At 45.5% G+C, this 26,458-nt stretch overlaps 1 protein-coding gene across 3 annotated transcripts in view; it reads left to right on the forward strand.

Moving 5' to 3' along the window:
- XDH (xanthine dehydrogenase) overlaps positions 1-26,458 on the forward strand; it is a 68,821-nt gene that overhangs the window by 19,581 nt on the left and 22,782 nt on the right. For all 3 annotated transcript variants that reach the window (XM_049696316.1, XM_049696315.1, XM_049696317.1), the window contains 15 exons: positions 2,030-2,122; positions 2,707-2,858; positions 4,109-4,202; positions 5,821-5,930; positions 8,048-8,232; positions 9,682-9,856; positions 11,252-11,335; positions 13,168-13,337; positions 14,976-15,099; positions 16,785-16,904; positions 17,383-17,479; positions 18,461-18,585; positions 19,589-19,722; positions 20,137-20,224; positions 21,456-21,542. In XM_049696316.1, coding sequence (XP_049552273.1) covers positions 2,030-2,122; positions 2,707-2,858; positions 4,109-4,202; positions 5,821-5,930; positions 8,048-8,232; positions 9,682-9,856; positions 11,252-11,335; positions 13,168-13,337; positions 14,976-15,099; positions 16,785-16,904; positions 17,383-17,479; positions 18,461-18,585; positions 19,589-19,722; positions 20,137-20,224; positions 21,456-21,542 — 1,838 coding nt within the window. The remainder of the gene's footprint in view (positions 1-2,029; positions 2,123-2,706; positions 2,859-4,108; positions 4,203-5,820; positions 5,931-8,047; positions 8,233-9,681; positions 9,857-11,251; positions 11,336-13,167; positions 13,338-14,975; positions 15,100-16,784; positions 16,905-17,382; positions 17,480-18,460; positions 18,586-19,588; positions 19,723-20,136; positions 20,225-21,455; positions 21,543-26,458) is intronic.

The raw sequence follows: 26,458 nt of genomic DNA on the forward strand, positions 1-26,458 counted from the left end.
TCTAAAGGCGGAGGGAGCAACGTAGCTTACGACGTGTCTGGGCCGGTGCCTGACGGACACTAGGGGTTCCATAAAGGTCACTCTCTTGCCCTCCCTTTTCTGGGGGTGATGTGGTAAGGCTAGGGAGAGGAGATGTCCAAGTGTGACTGTGCTGTGTTGCCCATGAGTGTGGCCACCTGCTGTGTGGTACCACCACCTGGGACCTGAGGCCCGCAGCACGTGAACAGGTCAAGGAGACACCAGACGTGCAGCTCTTGGGCTTGGTCCTTGAAGACACAGGAGCAGAGGTGCCCAGGTCCCTGCTCGTCTCCATCCATTTATAAACCTGGCCTGGCCCGTTTCCACTTGGCTGGACCCAAGCCCAGTGGGGATCCAAGGAGAGGATGGTAGCACAGCCAAGGTCTGCCTCAGAGGAACCCTGGTTTGGGGGAACTTGACATGCTTTTAAGCAGCCAAGTCCAGCTTGTGGGGGACTCCTGGCTCTGGCTCTGGAGGGACCCCCCGAGCCTTGGGTTCTGGTTGGTTCTTCAGCCACAGAGAGGAGGGCCTGGCTCAGGTCTGTGCTGATGAAGTGCTGAGCTGGGCCACCCTTGTGAGCACAGGTGCTGTGCAGAGTCCCCTGCTGCAGTAATGTGACACATCAGGATGGCAGGGTGGCCTGTGAGACGTGCCTCAGGTGATATGACCACAATGGCTGGCCTGTGTAGCCATGACCCAAGGGCCCAGGGTCCCATGAGTTAAGGTGGAGAATGACAGGCTGGAAGAATATTTGGGGTCCTTGGGTATATGACATGTTCCTCGCCACGAGTCACACAATGTCCTGGGCTCAGTTAGATTCTAAGAGAAAGGCATTCACAAAGATATTATAAGCTCCAAGTTAGAAATAATTGCTTAAGACCATGCCACAGCTCTACCTCCTCCCTCACACGCACTCCGCACAGTGTAACCACCTACCACCATGACGTCGGGGGAGGTGGGTCATGGAGAACCACAGCTCTACCTCCCTCCCTCACACACTCTCCGCACAGTATAACCACCTACCGCCATGACGTCGGGGGAAGTGGGTCATAGAGAACCCCTTATCAAAATGAGCCACTTAGTGCCTCCATCTGCATTCTTTGACCTACGAGCTGATGTTCAAACAGGCCAGACTCCTCAAAGCCTGCGCCTCCCTTCAGAGACCCTCAACAGCACCGGCAAGGGGCGGGGGGGGGTGATGCACAGACATTTCCTTCTTACCCTTTTCCATCTACAGCACTGTGGGCGGGGCTGGGAGAGGTGCTGTGCTAACTGGGTCTGAGGAGCAGAAGCAGGGCTGTTCGCAGAGGTTTCTTACTTGATTCACCGGAAGGACAGAAACCAGACACAGACATTCGGTCCCACCAAGCCATGCACCTTAAGAACTCAGACAGATATTGGGGACCGGGAGGCCAATTTGAAGTTTTCTCCCTCAGTCAATTTTCCTTTTTTGTCTGAATGCTAGACTTTCATATCATATTACTATTACATCCCAATTCTAATAATTGCTCCGGTACTGAAATATGCCCATTCTTAGCTGTGTAATTTGGGCAAGAAACTTAACCTCTCTGTGCCTCAGTTTCTTCATCTATAAACAGAGAAAATCACAGTATTTCATAGTGTTATTGTGAGGATTGAGTTAAAATATGTAAAGTGCTTACAAGCGTTCCTGACTTATTTTCATGCCCTTTTTCTAGTATTGTGATTAAACACGCACGCACATATGCGCACACGCACACACACGCGCACACACCACACACACGAATTCGAGTGCATCTTATTTGAATTCCGATGGGTTTTTTTGAGAGGGAAAGACATAGCTTTCAGGCTGATTGTGCGGAAACTGCACTTACTCTCACATCTTGTCCACTGCACCCCTAATCACCCCCAAGTCACCCACGGAGCATGTTACGATCGTGAATATGTCCTCCGTCCTGTGTGCAGTGGTGGGGGGAAATGCCCTGGTGATAAACAACAGACCTATAACTTGAGGCTTCTTGTTTCTCTTCAGGCATTGAGATGAAGTTTAAGAATCAGCTGTTCCCTGTGATCATCTGCCCAACCTGGATCCCTGAGCTGAATTCAGTGGAGCATGGACTGGAGGGTAAGGGGAAGTTTGCCTGAGCCCACAGAGGGGCTGGGACGCTGGAGGTGGGTCATGCGGGGGGATGGCGAGTGCCAGGAAAGGCTCCTGTTTGGCTCCCGCTGCCGCCTGCATTTTTGGGAGCCGCCCTGCATGGGGAAGGCGGGCACCCTCAGTGCCCTCCTCCTCAGAGCATCCATGGTAGGGGCCAGCGGGCAAGGGGCTTGGGATTCTCCGTAGCTGTTCTCTATCCTGGCTGCATGTTAGAATCGCTCATGGAAATAGGGGGTAGGTGGGGGGAGCTTTGGGGTGCTTTTTAAAAAAAATGCCAAGACTTCATCCTCAGAGATCTGATTTTATTGAGTTGAGAACCACTGGTTTAGAGAAACGAGCACTCTGGTTGTAGGGTCGACAGGCCTGGGGTTGAGTCCTGGCTCTTTTATTAGCTGTGTGGCATTGGGCAGGTCACTTGACCTCTCTGGGCCTTAATTTCCTCATCCATATAAGGATGTGCATCCTGGTTTAGCCTTAGTGGGGCTGCTGTGTACGGAAGTGCTTTCCGAGCTGTGACGGGGATCGCTGTCATTCCGAGTGTGTGTTCCCAGGTATCTCCTTTGGAGCCGCTTGCCCCCTGAACTCTGTGGAAAAGACCCTGCTTGATGCGGTTGCTAAGCTTCCCACCCAGAAAACAGAGGTGTTCAGAGGCGTCCTGCAGCAGCTGCGCTGGTTTGCCGGGAAGCAGGTCAAGTCTGTGGCGGTGAGTCCCTATTTAGGGGCCCAGGATGGACGTTTTCATCGCAAGGCGAGGGGCGCTAGTCTGGACTCTGCTGCAGACCCAATGGGTGTCAAACTTAAGTGCTTAGAATTGCCTGGGGTGTTTGTTGAAAATGCAGATTCCTGGGCCCCACCCTCAGAGCGTCTGACGGCAGGTCTGGAGTGGAGCCCACGGGTCAGGGTTTAACAAGCCCCACAGGTGTTTCTGATGAAGGTGGCCTGCGGGCCACCCTTGGAAGCACCCACGCTGTGACTCAGTCTTTACCCCTGAGGTTGGAGCCACCTGCCCCCCTCTTCCTGGACTTGGCCAAGGCTGCCAGCAGGTGAATGAGAGATAAGTTAGGGAGAAGCCGAAAGAGGAAGGGGGACTGCCTTTCAGAGCTGGGGAGAGAACCAGAGGTAGACCCCCTGAGAGGAGGGAGAGGCCCACCTCTTGACTGTTTGTAATAAGTCTTCAGACTAGCCCCCAGATTCTGGGTTTGCAGACGGCGTTCTCACACCTGGCGCCATTTCAGTCTCACAGTTGTTGATGGAGTTGGGAGAAAAGCTGGCCCTCCCATTCCACTGCTGCTGTTGTTTTAAATTAGAACAAAAAACAAAGCAAAACAGCCTACTCCCATTCTCATCACCCTACCCCAGGCACCTGCCTCCTTTGATTACAGATGAGGAGACATAAACCCAGAAAACTCTGCTGAGTTCCCAAGCCCAGATGCAATCTACTTCTGGGAAGGATTTTTTTTTTTCCTGGAACAACTGGTTCTCTTCCTCTTTTCTAATAATAGGAACCTTGTGTCTGATTCTCCTTACATTCTTTGCCAAGGAAGCTCAGTTAGAACACACTGTTCATCCTTAAGCCTTCCTCCTCATTTTCCTTGATCTTTACCTTTTATTTCTCTTTCACTAAATCTCTGTGGCCTCTGTGATAAACCACATCAACCCTTTCAGAAAGAGTTTGGGTGAAATCGATCAAACAAACAATTTAAAGGGGCTGATCCCGGTTTACCAACAGGTAAATTTCAGAGCTGAGAGCCAACCCCAGGCACTGGAATCTCTGGCATGTTGCCCGAATGCCCAAGTTCTTACTGTGCTGACCCTGTGTCTCCACAGGGGTGGAGACCCTCAGGGCTCTCCCTTCAGCAGGTGTCCCCCACCTTCTGTGTGTTCGGGAGCCCGCTGTGTGAGCAGGGCTTTCCCGGGGTGGGCTCTCTCACACGCTCTCTCTGCTTGTCCTAGTGCATTGGAGGGAACATCATCACAGCCAGCCCCATCTCCGACCTCAACCCTGTGTTCATGGCCAGTGGGACCAAGCTGACCATCGTGTCCAGAGGTGAGCTGCCTCATACAGTGGTCAGGAAAGAGGGCTGGGGATAGGGTGGAGTCTCACAAGATAGGTCACTTTCTGGAGAAGCAGAGCCCAAAGTTCAGTGATGCAGCTCTCCTAAAGTTTGGATCCCTGGCAACTGCAAAGGGAGATGTACCCAGCTTGGGGACCAGGAGAGCTGGACCATCACTTTATTAAGAATTCACAACAGGACCTGTCAACCAGATGCCTTACTTAGTGGTGTGTGCTGGGGCCAGAGTACACTGCTCACCACAGCTGATTGCTGGGTTTTCAGAGAATCTGAGCGTTTGTTAAACATGGCAGCTATTAAAACTTAAACTATATAACCTTACAATGAAATAAAGTATATTTAAAAACAAAGGTAATGGGCTTATATACACTACCAAATGTAAAATAGGTAGCTAGTGGGAAGCAGCCGCATAGCACAGGGAGATCAGCTCGGTGCTTTGTGACCACCTAGAGGGGTGGGATAGGGAGGGTGGGAGGGAGAAGCAAGAGGGAGGAGATATGGGGATATATGTATATGTATAGCTGATTCACTTTGTTATAAAACAGAAACTAACACGCCATTGTCAAGCAGTTATACTCCAATAATGATGTAAAAAAACAAAACAAAGGTAATAAGTACTCAACATTCACCATTTCCCAATTATTTTATTTCATTTTACAGTTGTCTGTGCCCTTGAGGTTATTTCCATTTATTATATTTGTAGAGGGAAATGCTGCATCAGGGTGTACTCCTGTCCATCTTTCCTCGTTGGAGGGTCCCCAAGACCACCTCTGGGTCTGATGACTCTTAGGAGGTCAAGGAAGCCTCACAGGACTCAGCGTAGGGTCTTACTCATGGCTATGACTTATTACAGCAGGAGGATAGAAAGCAAAATCAGCAAAGGGAAAAGATGCATGGGGCAGAGGAAACCAGGCACAAGCTTCCAGGGCCTCCTCGCAGGGGAGTCACACAGGACATGCTCAGTCTCCCCAGTAATAAGTTGAGCTGTGACAACACATGTGAAGGGTGGTCTACCAGGGACACTCGTTAGAGACTCAGCACCCAGGGCTTTTACTGGGGGCTGGCCATGTAACTCTGCCTGGCACGTACCAGAAGTCCAGACTCCCAGGAGGAAAGTCAGGTGTTCAGCATAAACCATATGATGTGTACAAACATTTCAGGCCCAGTGAGCCGTTCTTATCAGGGAATGGTGGGAACTCTCCTGAAATCCAAGGTCCCAGAGGATAGCTAGTGGCCAACCTTGTAAGCAGGACTTTCAGAGGAGGGCAGGTCTGCTGTGTCAGCTCTTTGCTACCCTCCTTCCAACATCACACTGAGCGATGTTGCTCTTTTAGCTTTACATTGGCCGTGGTAGGAGTATCTATACCACATAAACTAGCAAATGCTTTGAATCAGGGTTTTTTCTCAAAGAACTGATTGTTAAACAGTCACCAGCACACCAGTGCTTAAGGATTTCAAATGGAGCACCTTGGCCCCCGTTGTGCCAGCCACTGCCTCTGACTGTGGGCATCAGAGACCAGGATGGAGAATTCCACTGGTGGTCTGTCTTATGCTTTCCTCACATTGGTCCCTCTCTGTCTTGCCTCTGTACAGGCACCAGAAGAACGGTTCGGATGGATCACACCTTCTTCCCTGGCTACAGAAAGACCCTGCTAGGTCCAGAGGAGATACTGCTCTCCATTGAGATCCCCTACAGCAGGGAGGTGAGATGCTGTCAGAAACATCCTGAATCACCCCTACTCCTGCCAGGCTCCAGACAGGGAGACCAGAGCCTGCCTCGGGAGCCAAACTTAGCATCTCTTCACTTTAACATTGATGTTCTTGTCTCTGAACATTGCCTTTAACCAACCATATTACTCTCTGAGTAATATGGGGGCACAGGGCATAATCAATGAAACCAGAGAGGTAGATGTGTGATCCTGAGTGAGTCATTCATCTTTCTGAGCCCCAATTTCCTCATCTGTAAAATGGGTCCATGTTACTGACTGTGCAGGTTATTGCAAAGACTGAAAAGAAAGAATTCATAAGGTTCCTGGCAGATATCCAGGAGCTGGTGGAGATCACCAGCTAGTGCTAGTGACATAGTTCCAAGAACACATCTAGTTGTGGAGTATCCCTGCCCCAGTTTTCGTATGATGAAGTGTGGAGTTTGCATGCTGGGTAGAGAAGCTACCTGTGAGTCAGGTCCTCACATGCTGACCTTGGGCTTGACAAGGTGCTTTTTCCCTGACCTTGCCCTGTGTTGTCTTGGATGGATTTCTGCTTCACGAGAGGGTTTTCTGGCTTGTTGGGGCAGGTCTGGGCTCCTCTGGCCGCCTTGCTCTTGTTCCTTGGGGCCTGTGGTGTCTTGAGCTGGTGTGGTTTTGTCCTACACATTCCACAGTGGGCCTTTTAGAAAAGTGATCTGTGAGAGCCAGGAACCAGCTGTAAAGGAGAGTGTTAAGGGTTTACCAGAGCTTGTGCTTTAGCGAGTGTTACAAGGCATGTTTTGCCCTTGCTGATTTTGACCTCCTTCATGAGAATACTAATTAAATTAAAGCAGTTATATCCCTGTAGTGGTTTCTTAATGATTTTCCAGCCTGTCCTTATAGACCGTTTTGAACAGGGATTCCCAGAGTTTTTGTATTTCACAGATCAGTAGATTTTTATTTTTTTTTTAATTATGAGGTGGGGAAAGGAAGAGGAAACAGGCATAGCACTGCCCAGTTTTTATTTTGCCAAGTAGGGACATTAACAGAAACATTTTATAAATGAAAAGAGGTTTTAATACCCAGAATTAGGTCTTTCTCAAGAAAGAACAGCTGATGACCTGATGCTGACGCTGCATGAACCCCGGGAAAAATGTTGCCGTGGACGAGCACAGTCCTGGGAGTGAGCGGCTGGAACCTCTGTTCCAGAACCGAGTTCAAGCTCTGGGCTGATTGCCCCAGGGCCATGTTAGACATCAGAAATCTAGACAAGCTTTCTCATTAGGAGGGGTCTCCGTGGCTTCTTCAACAAAAGCCTGGGGCCATTTTGAACCTCAACAGTGGGCCTCCTTGCTTCTCCAATAAACCTTTCCTTAAACCTCCCACCTTTGACATTCATCAGAACTTGTGGTGCCAGGGTGAGTTCACACCTCGAGCAGAACCTGAAACAGCTGGTTCTTACCTGGAAAGTAACTCACGCTCTCCTCCTATCTCCAATGACAGAGATTGGCTTGGATCCGGGGGAAATGTATGTTCAAAGCACAAAGGCAGCTACTGTTTCATAGTGAGTCTTTCTTTCAGGAAACAAGATTTCTAACCATAGCCAGTAGACTGGTAGGAGACACAAGGCAGGGAGAGCATCTGCAGAAGCCACAAACACCTCCATCTGATGCTGGGTCTCAAACACCCTTTGGCATCGCACTGTACCTGCTTGAGAGGTGGTCAGGCCAGTGGAGCCTTCAGAACAGCTCTGGGGAGGCCGGGTGGACATGATACCAGGCACCAGGATGGGGAAGCCGTGGTGGGGCTGCGGCAGTCTCTCAGGAGCCTTCGTTTAAGCACCTTGCCCCCTCCTGCTCTTTGGTTGAGAGCACCCAGTTCTCCTGTGTCCCTGATTTCCCATTTTCCAGACTGATAGGCAGAAATCCTGGCCCTTTCCCAGCTTCCAGGAACATTATCTGGAACTTCTCCTGAAAGGTGGCAGTCATGTCCCGATCGTTGACCTCTACCACCAGCTGTTGGCTGCTCTGTGATGGTCTCACCACCTCACCCCACCTGTGTCCCTGCTTCAGGCTCACTTTGCAGTCCTTGCAAAACAAGGGAGGAAACAGGTCTTCTTCTGTGATTTTCAGGGTGAGTTTTTCTCAGCATTCAAGCAGGCCTCCCGCAGAGAAGATGACATAGCCAAGGTGACCTGTGGCATGAGAGTCCTGTTCCAGCCAGGAGCCACGCAGGTAAAGGAGCTGGCCCTTTGCTATGGTGGAATGGCAGACAGAACGATCTCAGCCCTCAAGACCACGCAGAAACAGCTATTGAAGTAAGAGCTAACGGCAAAATAAAACTGCTCCTGGTGCTACTGATATTATCACTGCTGCTGCTACTACTATGGCTACCAGCAGTATTACCATTGCTGCTACTACTGTTACTACTGTAGCTGCTTCTACGACTACTACTGTGATTTCTGCTGCCACTGGTGGTATTACTATTAATTGTGTTGCTGCTGCTGTACTACTATTCGCATTGCTACTACTGCGGCTATTACTAATACTATTACTACCTATTGCTGCAGCTACAACTACCGTTACTATTGCTACTACTGCTGCTGCTTCTACTACTCCAATTGCTACAGCTGTGCTACTCATATTATTTCTGCTACTATTATTACTGCTGTTCTCCTACTACCATTACTGTTATTCCTATTGCTATCACTACTATGACTAATATTACTATTGTGGCTACCGCCACTATTATAGCTGCTACTACCACCGCTGTCTCTTCTACTACTGATATACTATTATTGCTGTTACTCCTAGTATTACTACTACTGGGGTTACTGCTGCTGCTACTTTTAAAGATGCTACTATTAATGCTATTATTATTGCTGTTACTACTACTGTTACTGCTACTACAACTATTACTATTGCAACTAGCACTGCTGCTGCCACTATTACTACTAATAGTATCACTACTGCTGCTGCTGCTGCTTCTACTACCAGTAGTATCACTGGTGCTCTTGCTATTACTACTGGTGCTTCTCCTATTTCTGTTATTACTTCTGCTTCTACTACTATTACTATTGCTTTCACTACTACTATTACTGCTTCTGTCACTGTTAGTATTACTGTTAGTATTACTACTACTGGTATTGCTGCTGCTACTATTGCTATTGCTACTATTACTGTTACTGCTGCTACACTATTATTATAGCAACTGCTATTACTATGGCTACTATATGGCAGCAGTTGTACCAAGCACTTTGCTGGCACTGTCCTATGTAATCCTCACAATAACCATATGGATAGATAAAGCTTAACTTTGGAGTTTGGTTCCTTGGTTCCAGTTCCTGGCTCCAATACTTAACAGATGGGTAATATCAGTCAAGTTACTTAATTTTTCCATGTCTCAGTTTTCTCGTTGGTAAAATGAGTATGAAAATTTTCCCGACTATACCTTTTAATTTAAATTGAAAACAACATTTCATATAAATCACTTGGGACATTACCTAGTACATTATAGGAACTCAATAGATTTACCTATTATTTACCTATTACTATTTTTGTGGTCTTTAAAAAATTGTATCTATCTTTAAAAAAGAGAAAACTGAGGCTCAAGGAGGTTCAGTAACTTGCCTAAAGTCACATAACTGTAAGTATCTGAGCCACATTTTGAGCTGAGGTTCATGACTCTAAGGCCCTGTGCAAACCACTCACACAATGGATTCTGAGAGCTGGGTGGGAGTGCTCTCACACAGCCTGCTCTCTGGCAGGTTCTGGAATGAGAAGCTGCTGCAGGACGTGTGTGCAGGCCTGGTGGAGGAGTTGCCCTTGTCCCCAGACGCCCCAGGTGGCATGATTGAGTTCCGGCGCACCCTCACCCTCAGCTTCTTCTTCAAGTTCTACCTGACAGTGTTGCAGAAGCTGGGCAAAGAGGACTCAGAAGATGTGAGTTTGGGGCCTGGGCAAGGCAAAGACTTCCTGCAGCACTTGTGTTTAGGGATCTGGGAAGCTGGCCGGGGTAGGAGAGTGCCGTGGACCAGGTGGTAAACGTTCCTCTCCTCTGGATGTCTAAGGACAGAGGAGCAGGGACCAGGGACACAGCCTAAGGAGCCACACGGAGATGGGAGCCAACTGGGTGGCTGAGAGGCAGAGCACTGGGCTGGGAGTCGGGGATGTGGGTTCTTGTCCTGGCTGTGTCATTACCTTAGGTGAGAACTTGAGTAGGTCACCACTCTTTCTATGTCTTAGCTATAAAAATCTGGGGGCGGGTAGACCAGATGATCCTTCCAGCAGTGTAGCTGATACAGCTGTGGTTGTGTAGTTAGAATGGGAATGTGATGTGATGAGAACGTGAGGTGGGGCTACTACAGCCAGGGGAGATGCGCATCCAGGAGAGGATGCTAGTTGAGGTAGAGCCTTAACTCCTGAGATGGGTTTGCCAGCAAGTATTTATTTTGCACCTGTTACATCATAAGATTGTACTGTGTGCACTAGGGGTGGCAGCGGAGAGCCTAGTGTGGGAGAGAACGGGATCAATAAAGGTCAGCCTGGTGTGACAACTGAGGAGATGGAGTGGGGGGTGGGGCACAAAGGAGAGAAGGCTTCACAGCTGTGGGTGCAGCAGAGTGAGATCCCTTTTTATAAACATTTGTAATAGTTAATTTTTTCTGATTATGTAAGTAATAAATTTGTGGAAAACTTTAGAAAATACAGAAATGTATAAAGAAAAAATTAAAATTACTCTCAGATCTTAGATAAAGCCACTGCTAATATTTTTCCTTATTTCTCTCATCTTTTTTCCTATGTTTATCTGTCCATCTGTCTGTCATCCTATTTGTCTGCTCAATGTCTCTCTCTCTTTCTATCTGTCCTTCCATCTATCTATATATCTATCATCTTCCTATCTTTTGATCTGGATATATCATTTTCTGAATAGATTTGATGTCATACTGCATAGAGAGCTTCACGTTCCCCTTAATTTTGTTGAGATGATACTATGAGAATTTCCCCTACCACTAAATATTTCCCACAGAATTGAGGAGAAAAAGGATGACTTTTCCAGGAAGACTGAGGGAGAGGGATATTCCCAACAGAGAAAGCAACATGCATAAATACAGGAAGGAGGGAAACTTTGGTTTGGTGTGTCAGAGGAAGTAGGGTGCAGGGGTGGGGAAAGAGAAGCTGTCAGAGCCCACGTTCGGATGTTGAGATAGATCCAGCCAGTACCAGGAGTGTAAATGAGGAGATGAGAAAGTTGTTACTTTTACCACTTGGGAACAACCAAGGATGGGACCAATGATAGAAATAGTCATGATCACCTCTGTTATCTTGTCTCCACAGAAGTGTGGTAAACTGGACCCCACCTATTCCAGCGCCACCTTACTCTTTCACAAAGACCCTCCGGCCAACATCCAGCTCTTCCAAGTGAGTACAGACTGTATGTGGCTAATATCAGTGGCCCTTGCAGGGCACCTCAGATGATGCTGACCATTGGTGAGTGACCGACTCACACTGTATGTGGGTGCTTAAAGCTCCTTCCCGTTGTACATAAATGTCTAGTGAAGGAAATGGGAATTATATTAATGTGAATGCAGCCATTTCCCCCCTTGCTCACCTAAATTTCTCTCTTGGGATTCCTCTCATCTTCACCTGCTCCTTAAAAAGCATTTTTTCCCCATTTTGTTTTTTTCTAGTTCCTCTGCAGGGCTAATGTGCAAAGCTAGGAGTTCTCTTGAGCATGTAAACTAAACAAAATTTTTAAAACCCTATTTATATCAACAGTAATTTTTTGAGAGGTATTAGTTAAAGGGTCAGCTGTAAATGTTTTGGATTTTTGTGGGCCACATAGTCTCTGCTGCAATTCCTCAACTCCATCATTGCAGCACAAAAGAAGCAAGAGGCAATATATAAATGAATGCGTGTGGCTATGCACCAGTAAAACTTTATTTGTAAAACCAGGGAGTGGGGCTTCCCTGGTGGCGCAGTGGTTGAGAGTCCGCCTGCCGATGCAGGGGACGCGGGTTCGTGTCCCGGTCCGGGAAGATCCCACATGCCGCGGAGCGGCTGGGCCCGTGAGCCGTGGCCTCTGGGCCTGCGTGTCTGGAGCCTGTGCTCCGCAGCGGGAGAGGCCACAACAGTGAGAGGCCCGTGTACCGCAAAACAAAACAAAACAAAAAAACAAAACAAAAACAGGGAGTGGGCCAGATTTGGCCCATTGTCGATGATTTGTAGACCCCTGCTCTAGATTGTAATGGTCCAACGCATAAACTCTGGGCCTGACTTCCAGCACTTGAATCCAAACTCTGCTATCACATAACTGTGTAACCTTGGACAAGTTACTTTCTCTCGGTGCCTCTTGGGCAAGTTAATTATGCCCAGCTGCAAATGTGGCTAATGAGGGCCCCTGTTTCACAGCATGGTTTTGAGGATTCAATGGGTTAATAAAAGTGAATAGCTTAGGTAGTTCCTTGTATATAGTAAACTCTCAATAACTACTAGCCATCATTATTATTACTTTGAAAAAACACACAAAACAGTGTTTTATTATAAACTGAATACGTTTTAGAACATTTTGAAAAATATGGAAAAACATAAGAAAATAAAAATCACCCCAAATCTCACCTCCAAGAGAAAATCATTATCATATGTTTGTATACTTCTTTCCATTTTTTCCTATGCATATATGGACATATCTGTACTATATTTATAACATTTTTCCACAGAATTTTGAATCATTACCCACACATACAATGTTGTATGTCCTGCTTTTACACTTAGCGTGAGCATTCTTTCCTCCTAATTAAAATTCTTCAGAACTATCTTTTGACAGTTGTGTGTTATTCCATCCTGTGAGCATAGCACAGTTTATTTACGCAACTCTCAACAAATGGACATTTAGGTTCCTTGTTTTGTTTGCTCCTGCATATAGTCAGCCGTCATCTGTGGATGTGGAGCCCATGGATACAGAGGGCCAACTGTACTGCCCCATTTTATATAAGGGACCTGAGCATCTGCAGATGTGGGTATCCATGGGGCGTCCTGGGCGGCTGCCCATGGCTGACTGTATAGTGATACTGTGACCACTCTTCTCAATGCCTTCTTACCTGCCTTCTGTTTCTTTCACCCTGTTCCCCGTCTGCCTCCTCCATTCTCACTCCTCACATTTGCTTTGGCCTGAAGCTCCCCATGGCTCCCTGGGGCCTCTAGGGGAACAGTGTCTCTGCAGCTCAGCCTGATTGGTGGCCATGTTGTTCCAGGAGGTGCCCAAGGGTCAGTCTGAGGAGGACATGGTGGGCCGGCCCCTGCCCCACCTGGCCGCGGCCCTGCAGGCCTCTGGGGAGGCTGTGTACTGCGATGACATCCCTCGCTACGAGAATGAACTCTTCCTCCGGCTTGTCGTCAGCACCCGGGCCCACGCCAAGATCAAGTGCGTGCAGTCAAAACACTTGGGAAGGGGGGTGCAGGGAACACACCTGCCAGGCCCTGGAGATGCCACGACGACAAGCCTCCTCCAGGGCCTCCCGGTCCAGAGAGGAACACAGGAACTCTTTTTAAAACCAGTCTGGAGAGAAACAGGAGATGTGAGGGGCTCAGGGGTGCTGGGAGGGTGGGGGGATGACATTGGAGAGATAGGCAGGGGCCAGATCAGGAAAGCCTTGGGGTGCTGAACAGGGACACTACACTTGGCCAGAAAAGCAATGAGGAGCTGCTGAAAGGCCTTTCTTAGATCTTCACTGTGGATATTGGGCTAAACTTCAGTGCAAATCTTCAGGAGAACTTGAGTCAGCACCAAAGGGAAGAAGGAGGCCTTAGAGTGCCTGGCATTGACTTCCTATTCCAGTGCTTAGCAACCTGACCTTGGCTTGTGTGCTTAAGCTCTCATTTTCTCCATAGGGTACTTTTGTGAGGATCAGTGATAGTGTCCACAAAGGACCCAGCAGAGAATAATCACTTGTACCCATTTGTTGAAACTTGAGAGCCCAAATGGCAAGAATTTCTACCTCGATGATGATGGTGATGATAATAAAAACACTCACGTCACACAATATTTGCTGCAGCCTGGTTTAAAGCATTTTACACATGTGGCCTTATCTCTTCCTCGCCACAACCCTATAGGCAGGTCATATTATTATCCCCATGTTCCAGATGAGGAAACTGAGTGGTACAGCAAAGGCCCTAATGTGCTGAATCTGGATAGGTATTAGCTGTGATGTGGGTGTTGGAGCTCTCCAGAGTAAATGCTTTTCGGTTCTCTTGTACTTGGAGACCAAAATAGGGCATTGTACAAGGTCCATAGGGACAAACGTGTCCTATTCATCTTATATCTACCACAGCACGCAGCACAGTGGCCTCCACGTGGTAAGCATTTAATCAGCATTTGCAAAATAGGATAGGATAGGATAGGATAGGATAGGATAGGAGGTAGAAAAGGGAAGCGTTAGGGTGGAGGAAAAACTGTCAAAAAGAAGACAAAGTTATCCAATTGGGTAATGGGTCTTTTTTTTTTTAAGATGAAAATGTTTTCCAGTTTACGTTCATGGATCCCTGAATTCTATCAATAGACCCTTTGAGGGTATAGATCCCTGTTCTAGATGATAGTATCTGTTCTCCCTATGAAGGGATGGATGGGATTGGATGAGGAACTACAAGGAGCAAGATTTATAAGATATAAAAGTATAGCTGGGCTTCCCTGGTGGTGTAGTGGCTGAGAGTCCGCCTGCCGATGCAGAGGACACGGGTTCGTGACCCGGTCCGGGAAGATCCCACATGCCACGGAGCGGCTGGGCCCGTGAGCTATGGCCACTGAGCCTGCACATCCGGAGCCTGTGCTCCACAATGGGAGAGGAAACAACAGTGAGAGGCCCGTGTACCGCAAAAAAAAAAAAAAAAAAAAAGTATAGCTGAAGATATTTTAGAAATTTTCTCTATTATACAATCTTCTGGGAAAGAATTATTGATACACAGGTAGAAGCAGAGCATAGTTCATCACTGAGTCAGGTGACAGGTGACAGGTCTTCTGCTTGTTTTCCTCCCTGGCCCCTCACATTCCTCCTCCTCCTTGCAGGTCCATTGATATTTCAGAAGCTTGGAAGGTGCCAGGCTTTGTTTGCTTTCTCTCCGCTGATGATATTCCTGGGAGTAATGAAACTGGACTTTTTAATGATGAGACAGTCTTTGCAAAGGATAAGGTACATCTTGGATTTTTTTTTTAAAAAAATATGAAGTTAGTGGAATGAGTATTTAAGTTTTAATTTGTGTTTTTTCCTCCAAATCCCTGATCTTGAAAAGATTATACATTTGCACATATCAGGGCCATCATCCAATTAGCCAGTATTCAGGACAATCAGTAAAGGGATAGAATATGCCTGGTAGCACTTTTACTTTTAACTTAATGTTTATTTATTTATTTCATTGATGGCTGCAGCTTGTACATAGTATAAGACATAGTAGGATGACTCCATGCCAAAGTGGCATTAAAAAAAGGCCTGTGACTGTATTTTAAGAAACAATCAGGTTCTTAAGTGTACAATATTAAACTCCTTTATTAAAAGAAAATAAAAATACACTAAACAAACCAAACAGAATAGGAATTACAAGTACAATACCACCACTATGTGTATTGATAATTCACTTACATGAAAGTTTATCTATTGATTTCAACCATATATGGAGTTCTGCCAAAAAAAAAAAATTCCAAACATTCAAGGCAGCTGCTACAAAAACCTGTATACTCATAGGATAGTTGTCAGTCATTTTATAATTCCAGTACAGCTCAAATGTTGCAAATTGGAGGTTGATAGGTGTTGCTGAAGGACAAATTCAACTTATTATTAAGCTAAAAGTGAAGGAGGGAATGAAAAACTATAAACCTGAGATACAAGGACTCTAAAAGGAGAGCGTTTGATAGAAGACAAATTGCTTTACAAACTTCAAGAGCCTCTAAGACCATAACTAGCATTATGGTTAGTGAGAATCAGCCAGGTTCAACAACCACTAGGCTAACCAATTAAGTCAAGAGCTTAACTGGGTCCTGAAGAGGTAATTATCAGAGACAAGACATGTTAAGTATTGGTTCCTATTGTCAGAAATCTCATCTTCCCAAGTGATGAGTTGGACAATTTTTTTGTTTATTTTTGGAAGGATGTTGGGAAAAAATTATCCCTGAAGGAGATCCATGAAGTTTCTATAGTAACTGAATTTATTAAATGAAAAGAAAACAATAATCATTAATTATTCTATAAATCTAACAACCAAAAAAACTGGTTTATAGGTCATCACGTCTAAGAACCAGTATTGGGGAATGACCACTTTGGGCATCTAGGTGAAATATAAGACATGATTGCTGCCTTTGAGAAACTTTTGGTATAAATCTGAGAAACAGAAGATAAAAGAGAGTAGAGTGGTAGAAAGAAAATAAAACTGGAAGTCAAGGGTTAAGATTTAGTCATGGTCTAGTAGTGAGGCAACTGTGATCTTGCCATCTGGGTCTCCATCTCTTAATATGAAGAACAAGGGTGTTGGGGTAGATCTGAGTTGACAGATATACTTCATGGTGCCCTGCTTTCCATTCTGCTGCTCATGGCAGACATCACTAATCAATCACCACATTTTATCCTGGGCAGCTTCTCAAGAGGCTGCCATCAGATACTAGTTATCTCCAAGTCCTATTCCAGTTCTACTGATTCTAAACACTTATGAAGAAGCACATAACCCCAAATAGTAGGATAAGAACTTGAAGAGGCCTCAGGACATTCCTTAAATGTACCTTAAAAAATTATGGGGGCGAGACTTCCTTTGCTTTTTTGAACAATCAGAAATAATTTGCTTCACGAGAAGCATGTTATGTTCTTTAACCATCTGGCTCTGCTCCTAGGTGACTTGTGTTGGGCACGTCATTGGTGCTGTGGTCGCCAACACCCCAGAACACGCACAGAGAGCCGCCCATGGAGTGAAAGTCACCTATGAGGATCTTCCAGCCATTATCACGATTGAGGTAACTGGGGAATGGGCTGCCTGGAGAGGGGAGAGCTACCTGTTCCTGGAGACACCTTTATTAGGATCCTCTAGAGGAGATTCAAACAGCAGGTGGAATCTGACCAGATAAGTTTTTAAATCTCCTCCAGCCTGCGATTGTGGGTCCTATGAATCCTTCCCCATCATGATCCTAGACTCAGTCCATAAATGGCCAAGCTGCGTTCTTCCTTCCCAGTTTCAGCTCCAGCTGGTTCCTTGAGGGATTCTTTGCTTTCCTCAAGATCCAGGGTTGTATGTCTATATCTAACGAAATAGAGAAATAGGACACCTTGGGCTACAATTGAGCTTTAAGTCTATATAAGAAACTTACAGAGATGGCTGTGTGACTTATGTGGGAAGAGAGAGGTAATAATTCCAAGAGCTTCTCTTCCCCAATCCCTTTAAGCCACCTTCTGTCCTTTAAAGCCAAGTCACTGAAGCTTCGTTTTAATCCTCAGGATGCTATAAAAAACAATTCCTTTTATGGATCTGAGCTGAAGATTGAGAAAGGAGACCTCAAGAAGGGGTTTTCGGAAGCAGATAATGTTGTTTCAGGTATGGCCGCATGATGCAGCAGTGGGAATGGGGTGGCCCTGGTTTATGAGTTAAATTCAAGAGCTGTACCTGAGCCCTGGAGCAAGGGAGTGATTTCCTGACATTTCCTAACAGAAGAGTCTCTCTGTTGTTTGTAACAAAATACTAGACAGGTGGCTGGGAAAGAACGTCAGCATCTTAATCTCTACTCTCCTGTCTCTAGACTGGACATACCTAAGTGGTTCTGGAGACATTATAATGTGTTGGATTTGGAAGACTGTCTAGGGAAGATAAGGGTCACAGATGTCTCTAACACAATATTGTAAAGCAATTATACTCCAATAAAGACTATAAAAAAAAAAAAAGGGTCACAGATGTCTGACCAGTCTTGGGTCTGCCCCGCCTCTGGCTACACAGACGTCTGGTCCTCCCCATCTGCCTGAAGGCAGTCTTCACCCATCTCCAGCTAGTGCTCTCTCCTCTCCTCCCCCTTTCCCTCCCGCACTGGGAAATTAGGTCCAGAGCTCTCACCCCAGAGCAAGGCTGCCTATCAGCCCCCTTTGGGGATGGTTTTCTACATTGGTTTCTGTACATCGCTAAGTTACTAGTATGCCAGCTATCCAGCTGGACTGACAGCTTGGGGTCTGGGAGACGCTGTTTATTTTCAGCTTCTGAATCACATCTGTTAATTCCTTTTTTACTCTTTCCAAAATTTTACAATGATAGTCTAAAAAGCTTTCATTTCCGCTGGCTGCAGCAGGAAGGGAGCTTCACACCTGATGCATTTCAGTGTCGTTCTGATCTCTTTGTTAGCGTGCGGGGGTTCAGCTCCCAGATGGCTAAGACTTTGAGACCCTTTTCCATCCCAGTTGGGGAATTGAAAGGGTACCTGTGAACAGCTGGTAACTGCACAGGGCCCTGCATGAGTACATTCTCTCCTTAAGCGAACTCACCGCCTCTGCAGCATCGGGCTCACTGTGGGGAGTCTTGTTGCTTCTCCAGGCGAGTTGTACATCGGTGGCCAAGAGCATTTCTATCTGGAGACTCACTGTGCCATTGCTGTCCCGAAAGGCGAGGCAGGGGAGATGGAGCTCTTTGTGTCCACACAGAATACCATGAATACCCAGGTAGGTGTCCAGTGGGTCAACAAGGGGCCGGGGAAGAGGGAGACATGGGCTGATCCAGGAGGGCATGTGAAGGTAGTGGTTCGAAGCCAGGCCCTGTCACCAACAAGCTGGTGTCATTGAGCTTGTTATATAACTTTCTCATCTATAACATGGGGCCTGCCCAGGACGTTGTAATGATTAGATGAGTTTTAAAACTTGGATAGAGCCTAGAAAATGTTAGCTTTTATCATTCCAGTGCTGTATTGCCTTGGTCAGATCATATCTGGCCTCAGTTTCCTCATCTATTAAATGAAGGGGTTGTGCTAAGTGAGAGCCATGGGGACCACTACATTAGCTGCAGTGGCTCAAATATTCCTCATTTCTCTATTGCGTGTAGTAGGACAGTGGTTGCCAGTGCTTTGGGCAGCTGGTCTTACCCTCATGACCCACCAGTTCCTGGCCAAATGGAATGAATTTTGGCTCTGAAAGTAGGCTGTGAACAGCTGCTCACCCCTCTGGTTAAAAATGAGTGTCTAGGGGCTTCCCTGGTGGCGCAGTGGTTGAGAGTCCGCCTGCCGATGCAGGGGACACCGGTTTGTGCCCCGGTCCGGGAAGATCCCACGTGCCGCGGAGTGGCTGGGCCCGTGAGCCATGGCCGCTGAGCCTGCGCGTCCGGAGCCTGTGCTCCGCAACGGGAGAGGCCACAGCAGTGAGAGGCCTGCGTACCGCAAAAAAAAAAAAAAAAAACAAAAAAAACACAAGAAAACAAAACAAACAAAACAACAACAACAACAACAAAAAAAACGAGTGTCTGAATTCAGTGCACAGTGACTGATGTGTGCCAGACCCTGACACCACTACCCAAGGGCTGCCCTGGGACAGGAGGGGGATTCTCGAATCAAGGAATTTCAGTGTTCATAGCAGTAATTAGGCTTCTGTGTGTCGGGTAGGCTCTGGGTCAGGCCTGAAGTAAGTCCAGGTGGCATATGCATTCACTGGGAGTATTTTGTTCTTTTGCCCACAGTCCTTTGTTGCAAAAATGTTGGGGGTTCCAGTAAACCGGATTCTGGTTCGAGTGAAGAGAATGGGAGGAGGCTTTGGAGGGAAGGAGACCCGGGGCATCGTGATGACTGTGGCTGTGGCCCTGGCTGCATACAAGTGAGTTCCCCCAGTGGGCTCTGGGAAGAGGAATAAGGCTGCCTCTGCCAGGAAGGCTTCCTGGATTCCCCCCTTTGGGAAGTAGATTCCCCTTGCTTCAAATTTTCACAGCCCTCGGTTTTTAGAACTCGTGGGCATAGGGGTGAGGGCAACATCACCTGGTTCATTGTATTCAAATGCATGTGTCCATGTCCTATCTCTCCTACCTGGCTGTGAGGACCCCAATGGCAAGGACACACTCCACACCCCATACCCCACACCTGGATGTCCCCCACCTTGTCCAGCACAGTGTCTAGAGAGCGAAGCAGTCCAGTGTACCAGGTGGAGAAAGAAGGCTTCCTTGCTGTTTTTATCCCTGAGACTTACAGGGCTGGGCTGTTGTAGAGGTTTCTCATGCTCTGGTACCTCCCCCAGGACTGGCTACCCGGTGCGCTGCATGCTGGATCGTGACGAGGACATGCTGATAACTGGCGGCAGACACCCCTTCTTGGCCAGATACAAGGTTCTAGATGTCGGGGGCTGTGCCGGGTGGGCAGTGCCCTCTGCTTAGGAAACTGGGGATAAAGATTCAGGGATCCTGGGATACACTCTGACTTTTGTCATGACTGCCTATAGAAATTCAAAGAAGGAATAACAAGGAGAGAAATTCAAATCAACCAACAGCAACATAGGAGGGTGATCCTGGGGGAGGCTGACAGGCCACTTCCCAAGAGATGCCACGGGATGCTGTGCGTGACTTCTGTGAATTTGCTGGGGTCCAGATCTGGTCCTTGTCCACTCAGGCTCGGAAACATGATTTGTCAGCAGATCTGGGGTGAATCCATCCCACAGGATGGCCTAATGTTAATGTGTTTACAGCCTGATGTCAAAGTCAGAATGACCACTTAGTAATCTCCAATGAGAAATACAACTTTCCAGGGGCCTGGTCAGGTATAAGCTGTTAGGGTGCCTGCTTGGCCAGAACATGTATGGCTGGGCACTACCCAAGTGCCCTGTGCGACTGTCCCTTTTCTGGGCTTCTGTGGATGACCAACTACTGTTCTGACCGTGCATCCTCCTCTCTACACACCAGTAGAACTTTACAGGTCCCAGTCTGGTGCTATAAACCTGGGAGCCCTCTGTCTCCACAAGTTGGCTTTGAACATCTCCTCTTTGGCCTCTTCTGACTTTATTCCATGATTTAACTCACCAAAAGGGATTGCATTTCTCTTATTCCCAAATTTTTGTGGGCTCCAAGAAAGTAACTTGGTCTTGTGGGGTTCCTTGCTCATGAAATGGCCTGTCAGGGTTTGTTTAGATAGTTTACACGAGGTTGGGGATGTGAAAGCACTTTCATGCTTGTGCAAGGTGTAACTTTTGCTGTCTTCTGGCCAAAAGCTGTGAGCGAGTCTCCAGTTTCTCTCCTAGTTTCTCTTCCCAGCCCTCCCCTCCCTGACCTATCATGACCCGTGTTCTTTCTTCTACCTCCTCACTTCCGTTGGTAGAACCAGAAGCCAGGAGTAGGGAGGAAGAAGGAGGAGTGTAGGGAGAAGGGGTGTCCAGGGTCCATCACTGGGGAGATGTTGGTTCCTCTCTTCTTCACCTGTGAGGTCTGGTGATCTCTTAAGTTCGACTTTATTTTGTGGTGGGATGTCTTCTTCTTTCTGTTTTCTCCAGGTAGCGTAAGTGGGAGGAGATGGCTAGAGACAGACAAAGGAAGGGGACAGTTGAGAACTCACTCTCCTTTTTTTCAGGTTGGCTTCATGAAGACGGGGAAGATTGTGGCTGTGGAGGTGGATCACTACAGCAATGCCGGGAACAGCCAGGACCTCTCTCTCGGTGTATGTAGGATGTGCCCTTGCATCCGGGGTGACTGGGAGGTCACGGGTGTGCCCCATAGCATGTTTGCACATGCGGGAATAGGCCTCCTCAATCCTTGCCTGCTGTTGCAATAGCCTCCTACTTGGTCCCCCCACCTTCAGGTTCTCCATCCTTGGTTATTCTCTAAAGCATGGAAGTGATCATATTACTTATCTGACTAGAAACTCAACCTTCTGGTGCAGGATATTTTGCCAAGCAAGTAAAGTTAGTTACAAAACTTTATGTATAGTATGGTGACATTGAGTGCATGAATGTAATACTAATTTGTGTGTGTGTGTGTGTGTTTAATGATATGTATGACAAAAGTCTGATAGACCATACTCCAAACAGTGACTGGGTGGGATTAAGGGGGGATACTAACTGCCATTTTCTATATTATGCATTTCTGTGATGTTTGAATTTTAAATAATGACTTGATTTACCTTTAAAAATAATTTAATTGAAATATAGTTTGCATAACATAAAGTTCACCCATTTGAAGGACAGTTGACCTTTGAACAACGCAGGCATTAGGGGCACCACCCCCAACCCCACAGTCAAAAATCTGTGTTGGGCTTCCCTGGTGGCACAGTGGTTGAGAGTCCGCCTGCCGATGCAGGGGACACGGGTTCGTGCCCCGGTCCGGGAAGATCCCACATGCCGCAGAGCAGCTAGGCCCGTGAGCCATGGCCGCTGAGCCTGCGCGTCCGGAGCCTGTGCTCCGCAGGGGGAGAGGCCACAACAGTGAGAGGCCCACGTACCGCAAAAAAAAAAAAAATTCTGTGTATAACTTTTGACTCGCCCAAAACTTACCTACCAATAGCCTACTGTTGACTGGAAACATAACCAATCACATAAACAGTCCAATTACACATATTTTATATGTTATATGTATTATATATGTATTTTTACAATAAAATAAGTTAGAGGAAAGGAAATGCTCTTAAGAAAATCATAAGGAGAAGAAAATACAGTACTGTACTATATCGATACTGTAAATTTACATAATCTGTTTATAGGATGAACCGTCTGTCTGTAAGTACCTACATCAATATTATCTTATATGATACAAAACACTGTAGATGTTATTTGAATTACTAACACTAGACATCAACAATGAAAAGATAATGTGAAAGAGAAATTCATGTTTATTTACAGATAGTGATTCATGCATTGATAACGAAGAAGCAGCAGTATGATTGCTTTCTGGTAGCCCAGTGTAATCAATATGATTGCTTCAGGATAGCCTAGCCTATACACTCATGAATGAATCGTTATAAAATTTTTATGACACACAGTAATTTTTATGGCATATAGTATATGATTACAGTCATAGACATAATATAGTACTGAAAACATTGTTACATTTTTAAAAACCCACTTCCCTGTGATGACAGGCTGAGAGGCAGTTTCTCCAATTACAAGAGAGGGGCATACTGAACAGTAATATAATTCTTTGAAAGCAAAGTTATAAAACAGTAAGAAAACTAACATATTATTTTATATTTAAGATCACTTATGTTATACCTATGTAAGGATAGACTAATATCTACATATATCCTATGCATTCATGTCATACCTTTTCCTTAATTTTTTGGTATTTCTAGCCTCTTCAGTTCATCTGTGAAATTTTTCAAATTGTTGCAAATCTCCAAAATAATGTCCAATATCTTTATTGAAAAACTATGCTTATAAGTGGACCCACATGGTTAAAACCATATTTTTCAAGGGTCAACTGTTTTACAATGTAACGGTTTTAGAACATTTAAGGAGTCAGGCAAGCATTATTCCAATCCAGTTTTTTTAACACTTCAATCACCTCAAAATGATCTCTTATGCCCATTTGCAGTCACTCCTGTTCCTACCCCTCGGGCCCAGACAACTGCTAATCTACTTTCTGTCTTTACAGATTTTCCTTTTGTGGCCAATTAATATAAACGGAATCATATACTATGTAGTCTTTCTTGTCTGGCTTCTTTTCTCTCAGAATAATGTTTTTGAGGTTCACCCGTGTTTTAGCATGGATCACTCCTTCATTCCTTTTTATTGATGGAGAATATTCCATTGTATGAATAGACCATTTTTTGTTCTCCATTCACCACTTTAAGGACATTTGGGTTGTTTCCAGTCTTTAGCTTTATGGATAATGCTGCTTTGAACCTTCTCATATGACATATATTTTTGTCATTTTGAAAATTAACCAAGTTACCTTGGTGGTACTACCTTTTAAGTTTTTTAAATCTTAATTTTATAACCATATTAGTTATATATGCATAGATTCTTGTTAAAAAAAGAAGTCAAACATTTCAGGAGAAGCAGAAGTTCCCCATTTTTCCCACTTTGAATGTGCTAAGGGCTTCTCTAATTGGCTTAATTAGGAAACATTATACTTCAGATCTAGTGTAGGAAACTGTTCAAAAAAGAAAACATTTCTGGTAGTCTCACCAAATATAACACTTGCTTCTTGGTGTTGTAGGAAAATCAGGTTGAAAAAGATATAGGACTTATCCCCAAAGATTTTACAAGTGTTAAAATTCAATCCAGCAAATATTTATCAAGCCCCTAGGGTGATGACATATAGAAGAATATGGCATTGTTTCTGCCCTCTAGAAGGTCACAGTATGGTGGGGGAGACAGATAATAAAAGATAAAATGAAGTACAATTGACAAAGTGCTAAGGGAAAGCAAAAATGGAATTGAGACATATAAAAATCATGTAGGATGACTAAAACTGAAAAAAATCAAAGAACCCCAAAAGCAACCTGTGGGAAAGAGGCTATAAATGGGGAAGTAAATTAAAGCCAAAATGAAACGAACAAACAAAAGCTACCATTTAGCTCATCAGAGAGATGAGTTATCACACTTTAAAGAAAGAACAGGATGCTATAAAAATGAAGCAGTCTAAGAATAAAAATGAAGCCTTGTGAATTAAAACTGTGAAAGCAGAAGGGTTGAAAGAAACTTGAGGTGCTCTCTTAAAAAAAGAGAAAACAATGGGGAAAAATAGCAAGAAAATACAAGAAAATCTGAGGACCAGCCCGGGAGATCCAAGTAATAGAAGTTTCAGATAGAAAGAATAGAAAAAAGAGAGAGAAGGAAAACTATTAAGAAATAATTCAAGAAATTTCCCAAAACTGATGGGCATATATTTTGAGATTAAGAGAGCCCATCCAGTAACCAGCACAATGAAGGAAGATAGACTTATGCTAATTTACATTATTGTGAACTTTTAGAAACCTGAGGACAAAGGAAATTTTACAATTATCAGGGAGGAAAAAAAACGGAACTCATTCCAAGAGTTGGAAAGGCCTTGGTTGGATTTCTCAATACTGGGGAGCTAGAATGCACTAGTAAAATGCCCTCAATATGCTGAGGGTAAATGGGAAACGTAGTGCCAACCTAGGATTCTGTATACAGCCAAATCATGAATTAAGGGTGAGAGTAGAACAAAGACGTTTCAGACATGCAGGTTCTCAAAAATGTACGTTTAGATATACACTTTTGGGGAAGATGTTGACGGTTGTACTCCAATCATATAAGGGTGTAAAACTAAGAAAAGGGAAGACATGGGATCTAGAAACAGGAGATTCAATGTGGAGAGAGGCAGAGGGAATCCTTGGGATGAAAGTGAGGGGAAAACCCCTGGGCGACAGCTGAGCAGAAGCCTAGGGGCTGCCAATTTAAATTGAAGTTGGCCAGAAGGCTCCAGAAACAATTTCTTCAAAAAGATGAGATTAATAGAAAATCAAATGTGTTTGAACATATTGAAAGCAAATTTGTAGTAATATGTGCATAGAAATGAAGCAAATGAAAAAAAGTAAAGATAATTGTTAACTCCAAGGGGGGAAATATTATCAAGAAAGAGAAGTAAACCTAGTATAACTACATGGTTCAGCTGTAAGTGATGTTTATAGAATGATTAAATGGACAGTTGATGAGAAGAAAGTATAACTATACAAGGACGAGGCGAGATAGGAAGCTGGTGTATATGTAGAGAAAGGGGGCTGGGCGGGAACTAAATCCTCCTTTTCCATGATGGGAAAACAGTATAAATAGTCTAAAACTGAACAAGTCAAGAAGTGGCAATATAAGCATTATTTAGAGACGTGGAGGACAACGTAAATAGCTGACAGATATAAACATTGTTTAGAGATGTGGAGGACAATGTAAATAGCTGACAGAGAATAAGTGGTTGCTTCTGGGCAGTGGAGGGAAGAAAGCGGAGGCAGCTGCTGGTTTGTATAACGTGGCTTATGGAAGTATTTGATTCTTTAAACTATTTGCAGTACAAGTTTAATGAGAATAAAGTCACCAATTTTTTAAAAGAGGCAAGTGATCAATTCCAACTAGAAGATCTGGAAGGGGCTCCTCCATGTGGGAGCTGAATGGGGATTTTAGCAGGTGGATATGGTGGGGAGGGGCCTTACGGGTGAGAGTAACATGCAGTCAGAAAAGAGGATCAAAAGTATATTGGGGGGACTTCCCTGGTGGCACAGTGGCTAAGAATCCACCTGCCAATGCAGGGAATGGGGGTTCGAGCCCTGGTCTGGGAAAATCCCACATGCTGGGGAGCAACTAAACCCGTGCACCACAACTACTGAGCCTGCACTCTAGAGCCCGAGAGCCACAACTACTGAGCCCGTGTGCCACAACTACTGAAGCCCACGTGCCTAGAGCCCATGCTCTGCAACAAGAGAAGCCACCGCAATGAGAAGCCCACGCACCGCAATGAAGAGTAGCCCCCACTCGCCGCAACTAGAGGAAGCCCGTGGGCAGCAATGAAGACCCAACGTAGCCAAAATAAATAAATAAATAAATTTATTTATTAAAAAAAAAAAGTGTATTGGGGAAAGGTCAGTAAGTGTCTTGAATTCCATGCTTAAAGATATACAGACTT

Source organism: Orcinus orca, chromosome 13 (assembly GCF_937001465.1).
Source record: "Orcinus orca chromosome 13, mOrcOrc1.1, whole genome shotgun sequence".
NCBI lineage: Eukaryota > Metazoa > Chordata > Mammalia > Artiodactyla > Delphinidae > Orcinus > Orcinus orca.